The following is an 8,549-nucleotide window of genomic DNA, read 5'->3' on the forward strand; positions in this document are numbered from 1 at the left end:
CTAAAAGAAATCATTTAGTTAGAATAATAAATATAAAAATATTTAAAGTATTTATTAGTATTATATTACTAGATTATTTCTATTAGAACTTCTAAATAAATTACTTTTATCTAGAAAAATTTGAGATATAAAAGTAATATAAATACTAAGAAATAGTAATAAGAAGCTATTTATTTATATATAGTATAAAATACTCGGACTCAATTTGCTTTAGGCATTTCCGGATGAGAAAACCTTGTACTCTTGTAAAAGAAATACATTCAAGCATTCTCACAACCTAATGCAGGATGAGCACCTTCGGTGTTGGTCGTCAGGGCAGCACTCGCCCCATAGATTTATATTTACCTCGCGGTAATCCTTGCAGCAGACCCACCAACCCTTCCTATCGAACCTTGCCAGGCCTCCACCGCTCCTCCGGTGTCTGGACCCAGCCGAGATGAGCCGCGGAGTCTGAGATCGGCTACCAGGGTTGCTGGTACCGACCTCCGCAGTTGTTATAGAAGACGATGACTCAAGATCTGACCACGGGTCCTCAGAAAGGGGAGACCCCGGAGAGGTTGGCACTTGAGAATTATCAAACTCAGAATCTGGTCCTCCGCTGATCGGCTTTGGCGCGGACGCGGATGAGGTTGTAATGGAGACCTCCAATTTTCTATTTGCCATCCCAATCGTCTGGGATATTTCGGCGGAGGGTGCATTAGATGCCGTGTGATACTGAGTTCCCGGCGCGAATACATTTCGTGTCTTCCCTTTGTGGGTCTTCGTAGGAGGTGGGTCCTCGATCCGTGGGGATAAGCCTTTATCCCCACAATGGGATTCGGATTCTTTCAGATCATCCGCTGAGTAAATATCTTCTATTGCTAGTTTTGTCAGCATCTGCATCATTGGACTCTCGCCCCAAAGACTGGGGGTGGAATACCTTCCGTATTACAGTTGGCACAAGCGTCTCCGCAAGGGCATGATGTGCTAGACTCTGCTGGATCACTCGTAACATAGTTGCCAGAAGAAACGTACCCTATAAAGGTGTATGCTGGATTGCTGGGCAGTAAGTTCCATACGGTCATAGGAATCCGCAATAGTAACAAGGTCGAGAAACTGACATATGCACCTTCAATATGGAAGTCTTTCACGTCGGCAGGAGCATTACGGACCCATTCCAGCCAAGCTTGTTTATTGTAGCATTTCTCGAGCCGTGCGGCCAACAGGATGAAAGGGTATCGTCCCTCCTCATAAGGCCACGTGCCTTTTTGGGGTTGACCCTCACCAGGGTGGGTATTAGATCTCTCCCTCTCGTTAATGTCTAGACTTACTAGCGAAATTCCGGAGGAGGCAACACTGTACTTTTCATCTTCAGATTCCGCCGGCGACGGATATACGGTGCCAAGTGGTGCGAGGACAATGCTTCGATTTGGACTGGCCCTACACACACCCGTGAAAATAGGTGTCCGTCTGGGTTGTTGCTCGAACAGTAACCGATTTTCAGCCATATCAACATAATTGCCATCCTCGCCCTTCAGCAATTCGGGCGCCCAACATTTCAGCTTGCTAACAACTCGAACATGCAACTCGCTGATAGTGAATGGCAGACCTTTTGACGCGATAGCAAGAGTATGGGTAAGAGCCCTCGTAAAAGAGTGGTCTCCGACTTCGGCTGCAATGGCTTCGTACCCGCAGGCTGTAATCGCTTCCATAACTTTGTTGCTTCGTTGTTGAGAGTCGGTAGTGGGAATAGCGGTCGAGTGACAACAATCACAAAGGAGAACGACATCGGCATCGGCCTCCTCAAACATGGACTGAATACCACCGGACGGTACTACCGTGTAAGGATCGTTGCGATTACTGGTCTTATCAGCTTACGTTGCCAGCTGGGATATTCCACTACTTACGCAAACCACAATGAAGCCTCATTTGACTGCAACGCACCCCTGGCATGCCCAGCATAATAGACTATCAGGAGCGTGTCTTTCTCTTCTCCCTCGAGAAAGTCATAGACTCGCTTCTTGAGGGCCCTGTCAGGCTTTATGCTAGGGATCTTGTAGTCTCGCACGCTGAAATGGTATCTGTCCTTAAGCACTCTTCGAAGGGGCTCAATTTCAGCCTCAACTCCCAAGTCGTCGGCTTCCCATGATAGAAGCAAGACACGGACTTGGGAATACCGAATACTGTGCCGCTTCGGCCATACTGCCTGGACGGCTTCATTCAGGTCAGCTCCAAGCTCCTCGACGTCCCGGATATGACATTCTGTGAAAGAGGAATCGTGGGTTCGGGATGGTTTTCGGATCTTGTCGGACATTTTGATGTTGGAACTCGGCCAGGAATGAGACGGCGTCACACTGCTTCCTAATGCCCTATGGTATACTCTGCGAGTCAGTTGACAAAGAGCTGTGGCAGAAAACGAAAAGAATGGTGAAGCAAATATGAATATTAAGCAACGGCTTTGGGGGGCAAGGCTAAGGCGTGCATTGAATCGGTGAGAGACCGGTGACGCTTTAGGAACAGGGCTGGACACGTGCTTCTGCATCCACCAACCACTACAAAGCAGAACGGCACCGCTGCCTGTTTTCAAAGGCCTAAAATCTGATATACCCTGCTGTGTTATCAGTAAATCTGATCTACCCTCTCCACCCGCCGCATTAAGCTGGCCAACTAGTTAATGGCAATTATTAGGCCATGGATGTCCCTATTAACGTCGCTATCGCTGTCGCTGTCACCCCCTAACGATAGTAAAGTACCCCAAATACCCTCAAAACTGCCACTTTTTAGTGAGGATATCGCGATTTTAATTAAATAGCAATCTATATTATAAACTTATATACTTTCGTATATTACTTATATATTTTATTTTCACGATTTAAATATACTTCTAGTAAGGATTTTATTAAAGTTCTATAAAGTTTAAAAATTAGAAATAGTTATAAAGGTTATAATTATAAGTATTATCTAGTAATAAGAAAAGCATTATAAGTATAAGGCTTTATAGGCTTTCTAAAGCCAAAATATAATATATAAACTCTATAAATATTACTAAATCTATTCGTTTTATAAGTTATAAAGCCTATTAAAGTTATATTAATTAATTAGTTAGCTTAATATAATAAATAAAGAAAATAAATTAGATTTATTAATAATATAATAAAATATATTATATTTTGGGCTATTTTTAAATAATTTCAATTAGAGACTAATATTATAATAACTTTAATATATAGTATAAATATTTAAAATAAGAGCCGATTTTACTAATAATTATAATATTTAATATAATAAAAAATTATATAATTAGTTTTTATATAGCTTAATAAACTTATTAATTATATATATAATTTCAAATAATATAGTTTTAAGAAAAATTTAATATAATATTTAGAATAAAAATAAATAACTAAATATAAAAATTTGAAATTAGACTAGTTATAAAAGATTAATATTATATAAAATATAAATTAAAAATAAAATTATTAAAAATTAAAAATTAAAGCCGATTTTAAACTTTATTATATTATAAAAATAAAAAGAGAATTTTAAGAAATTTAATAAAAGCTTATAATTTTAAAATATTATTTTATATTATATTTAATAAAAATAATAAGTCTTAATTACTAATTAATAAAAGTAAATATAAGATATATAATATTAATATTAGACTTTAAAGTATATTTCTAAGCTTTCTTTTAAAATAAACTTATTTTAAGAACTATAAATATAAATATATTTATATTTATAAGCTTATATAAATAAAAATATAACTTCTTGAAAATATATATATTAAAATAATATTTCTATAAATAAGATCTCGGTTTTCGAGAATTATATTATAGGCTAAAATTATATTAAAAATATATAAAATAAAAAGAATTCTTTATTATTAATCTAAATTTTAAAAAAATATAATAATTATTATTTTACTTTAATCTTTTTAAGTCCTGAATTAATTTTATTATTAAAGTATTAAAAAAAGCTAATAAATTTTATTAATATAAGTATTAGAAATATAAAAATTTAGCTTTTATATATATAAGTTATATTATTATTTATTATAACAAGTAATAAACTTCTAGTATTAATTCTAGTAAATTTAATAAGAGATATATTAATAAAGTAAGCTAGAACTATAAAAAATTAGAACTCTTTTAGTATAAATAATGGTTTTGGGATGTCTTACCTTTATTACAGCAACTGAATCCGTGAGTAGAGTGCAAATTCTTTTGTAATCCTAAACTGACAAACTTATTGTCTCAGTGCCCCATTCCCAATACCCAAGGAGGTTATTTAAGAGGCCATTATATCATTAGACTGTCTCCTTCCTTCTCGGGAGGATCGCACTGCGGAGTATCTAGAGGAAGAGAAAACAAAGTTGGAGCTTCGCATTTTGGGTGAGCCGTTGGCGGCTCATAATAGATCTAAACTCAGGGACTTCTCGTTCTATCATGACCGTCTGATAGACATAGCTTATGAGTACCCTAATCCACAGCGGAATTAGGCGACAATTTGGAAGGACAAGAGATATGTCATGTCGTTCTAGACATTTTAGCGAGGGTTATTAATCTTCTTCCTCACCCTCACGTTTGGGATAGTGGCATCGGTCGTCGCTGGGTTGCAACTTGGGTTCGCAATAACACCGCCCTCGAAATAGTCTCAGAACGAATTTCCGTTGCTAAAATTTTCTTTTATTGCCAGATCTCGTATATCACTTGCTGTGATAGCATCAAACTTATGACGCTCCTACAATTTCAAGGAGTAGGTTCTCCTTGTGAAAGCGGAGCGCTGTTCCCTTGATGTCCTTGTTTGGCTCAATTTCAGCTCATTATAGTATTCCTAGAATGGTTAAATCCATAAGTATAATAGCTCTAATTCAAGTTATACTAATAAGTGCCTTGTATTGCGGAACTTCGACTCTCCACACTGGCACTCTTCGGTGGAGTGGCCCGTGGCTTAGTGGGGTACATCAAGAACGCCCCTCACATACTAAACTCCATAGCAACGCGACCTGGCTAGATTACTATTTGCCAACTCTGCCCGTTCATTATTTCAGCGTATAGCTTACAGTCGAGGGCTTAAATACCATGCGCCTCGTCCTCATATCACTGCGTTTGCCTTTCCCAATGGCTTTTCTGCGGGAGCCCTACTATATAACTTGCGACTGTGTACTCCCTAGACACGGCTGTGAAGTCTCTGCTCACCCATAGAAGCCTGGGTCTTGCGTAAGGGCGTCACGGATTTCCTGCTGACCATGCTACAGCGTTGAAACTGTCTCTTGCAATCTCCCGTAGTAGTCTGGGTCGCTTGGGAGAGAAGTTCGGATCTGCTGTACGCACTTTGTTATATAGCCCCCTGCCAATAATAAGCGTTGTTCATCACTTTCTGCCACAGCCCACAATCAAGAACACTCTGATTTCAGCTGGTATTCCGATCTTAGACGCTTAAGCTAAAACCTCAGCTAAAGTAAGGGCATTTTCAAAGTCATTCAGCTCGTAAGCACAGTGGCTCTAATGAACATTGTATTAACCCATGCTTTAGATCCTAGTACTTAGAAGCACCTGTGGGTAGAGGAGTGTAGTGGGGCGGGGTACAGTAATCAGCCCCTATTTAGCGAACGAGCCTCGGCTTAATAACCCCGCGCTGAGTACCCCGCATTCCCAAAAGTCATCCCCTTATTTATATATGCACTTCCCCAATGTCCCCACTTCACTAAGTGTGCCCAATCTGACATGCTCGCCAATGTATAATCAATGGGGCGTGTCGATATAGGGCTTACATCAATAATCCTGAGATCTGCAGCAAATTACAATTCTTTCCTGCAAGTAATTAATATGTGAGATATCTATACTTGAGGTTTAATTGAACATTCTTACATCCATATATTACAGCTAAAACGCTCGAAAGCTCATTATAATTATAGATCTAGCATAATTCAGCATTTCATCTCTTTTCCTCTAATATATACTATATATAGCTATATTCTCCGAAATCCTTACAAGAGCAAATAAAGGAAAAGTAGTAGTTATAACGGGTATTATAAAAGATATTTCCTACTATTTATTTGTCTCTTAATATTTTCTATCTTATAATACACTTCCCGCTCCAGAAATCGATATAGCAATTGCTTTCTTCTTATAACTAGCCTTTTAGTAGCTTATATAAAAATAAAATAATATATAGCTTAAACTTAATATATTTTTATAATAACTTAGAAATCGTTTTTAGTATTACGAGTGTAAAAGAAAAGAAAGACATTTAAATAGTAATATAATATATATAAATTAATATTATATATAGTAATTAAAGATAAGAAAAGAATAAAAAGATAGGGATATTTGATTTAAGGAAAGTAAGATATAAAGATCTGGAAATAGTATTTAAAAGTAAAGCCGAGGAGATATATAGAAAATAAAAAGGCTTGAGCTTTAAATAACTTATAGTATTAGTCGGCCTCTTTATACTCTTTATTAGGGAATTCGTCGGGTTCGAATTCCTTTTTAAACTCTTTATTTATTATCTTGTATTAAATTTATATCTAAGACTTATTATAATAACCCTTTAAGAACTTTATATTAAGCGTATTTAAGAGCTTATTCTTTAACCCCTCTCTCTTAAGCGCCAGTAACCTCGTAATATCTTATCTAAAATCTAGATACAAACCCCGCAAGTCTCATCCCTTTCCGTAACCGAGGAACGCACATGTTTGTCTATATAGCAATGGCATGTCTTTAAATAGATCTTTATAGAATTCTTCGTCTTTCACGACCCCGTATTTCTCTTTCACGTCAGACGCTGCTTCCGCTGTATTCTCATCAGCCAAACTCTAGATTAGGGTGGTCTGGGAAGAAGCTTACCACGTCCCATAGCAGCCAACACACCGCCTGAATAAAGCGCATAGAGCTAAATCGGATCGTTAAACCCGTCGACCTCCAGCTCTCGTTGCAGGGGGGAAACTATCCGTATCACGGCTGCTTTACTCGTGTTATACCCTAAGAAGATAGGGACGTCTACTGTGCCTGACCGTAACGCGATGTTGATTATATACTCGCTACGTCGCGCTCCAATTTGTGGAAGGACGAGGGAGGATCTTATAAGTAGCTAGCTTGGGATTAGCATTTTATTAGGAAGAGGAATGGACGGGGAGGGAGAGATACCCCTTTGAAATTAACCTCCACCTGTCGCCACACCCTCTCAATCGTACTCATAGTAAAAGGCCGTATCTCATAGATTTCGGCGTTATTTACGAAGATACTAACTGATTAGCACATTCCTATCGCCGCGGTCTACCTGCAATATCCGACCAGCTAAATATAAGTGGCGAGGACGCCGTTTCAAGCAGTATCCGGGTTTCTCACCTATATATAATGTCTGGTAAGTGGTGGTGGTTCCTGGAAAGTTGAGATACAGGCTAACAGTATCCGTCACGAAGACCAAACGCCGGTAGAGACGCCAACGGGTATAAATGCACACAATAGTTGGGATGTGGACAAAAGATGAAGCAAACTTGGGTATCAACGCACAAGACGTGCTTGTAGTGAGTCCACCCTCGGATTATTAAAAAGTGAATATTAACGTAACTAGTCCACTGCCGCAGCAGGAAAATCCGTTGCATCCCTGTACCTGATGACCCTAAAAGAAGGTGTGGGAATTGCATATAGCGTATTAAATGGGTAGAGTAGAGTAGAGTAGTAGGCACTACTCATACTCTACTCAGCCAAAATATGTCCTATTTATATTCAGTACTTATTGAATATATACTTAAGTAATTTAAGTAATAAGTTACATATAAGCATTTATTCTTATAAGAGGGTCCCGCGACTTAATTATTAGTTTTAAACTTACTTTAAAAGGCTATATTATTTTTTAAAAGTAAGTAGAAGTCAAAATAAGCCTTATATATTTCTTTTTTCTTTGATTTATTATTTAGAAGTTATATATATTAAATAACACGTAATTAATATATTAATTATTACTAGTATAATAAGTAGTATTAGAGGAATTTTAAGTAATAAAAAAGATAATAAAGGCAAAAAAAAAAATTAAAGAGAAGAATTAAATAGTATTTATAATATAAAGAAAGATATTAAATGAAATAAATCACGTAATAAGTAATTTACTTTACTTTATTTAAGCTTAGTTATAGTGGGGCTACCTATACTTTATTTAATATTAAATGAATATATACTTGAGTTACTTGAGTAGTTTGGCTATTCCTTTGATATACTAATTGCATAATACGAAAGAAAGAATGCGTCTTCGGGCTTATAGATCTGCAGGACCCACTACAGAAACGAGGTGGGAGAAATTCAAACCCAAGGAGTTTTTGGACCAAGACCCCTGGGCCATCCCGGCCTGCCTCACGATTTACCAAGCACGAACAGTTCTCTTCATGGATAGAATGTATTCAATCTGCAAAAGCAGAATATGAATGTATCGGCTTCTCGCCTTTAGAGTGCCCATGGCTGAGGGCGGAGTAAGTGTATCCAGTCTAGCGCTACCCCCACCACCAGTCGAATTGCCTTCTTTTCATCTTTTTGATTGCAATATTTGCGGTCTGAAGATCAAGGTAA

The 8,549-nt window shown here is 37.5% G+C and overlaps 1 protein-coding gene across 1 annotated transcript; it reads right to left on the reverse strand.

Moving 5' to 3' along the window:
* Positions 1-211: 211 nt before the first annotated feature.
* On the reverse strand, positions 212-2,371 carry K444DRAFT_660440 (uncharacterized protein). Its single transcript, XM_024886460.1, has 3 exons — positions 1,887-2,371; positions 920-1,839; positions 212-860 (listed from the first exon to the last, which is right to left on the reverse strand). Exons 1-3 carry the CDS (start codon positions 2,291-2,293, stop codon positions 271-273), a joined length of 1,917 nt encoding a protein of 638 aa, XP_024741312.1. The 5' UTR covers positions 2,294-2,371; the 3' UTR covers positions 212-270.
* Between the last annotated feature and the right edge of the window lie 6,178 nt (positions 2,372-8,549).

Source organism: Hyaloscypha bicolor (assembly GCF_002865645.1).
Source record: "Hyaloscypha bicolor E unplaced genomic scaffold K444scaffold_28, whole genome shotgun sequence".
Lineage (NCBI taxonomy): Eukaryota > Fungi > Ascomycota > Leotiomycetes > Helotiales > Hyaloscyphaceae > Hyaloscypha > Hyaloscypha bicolor.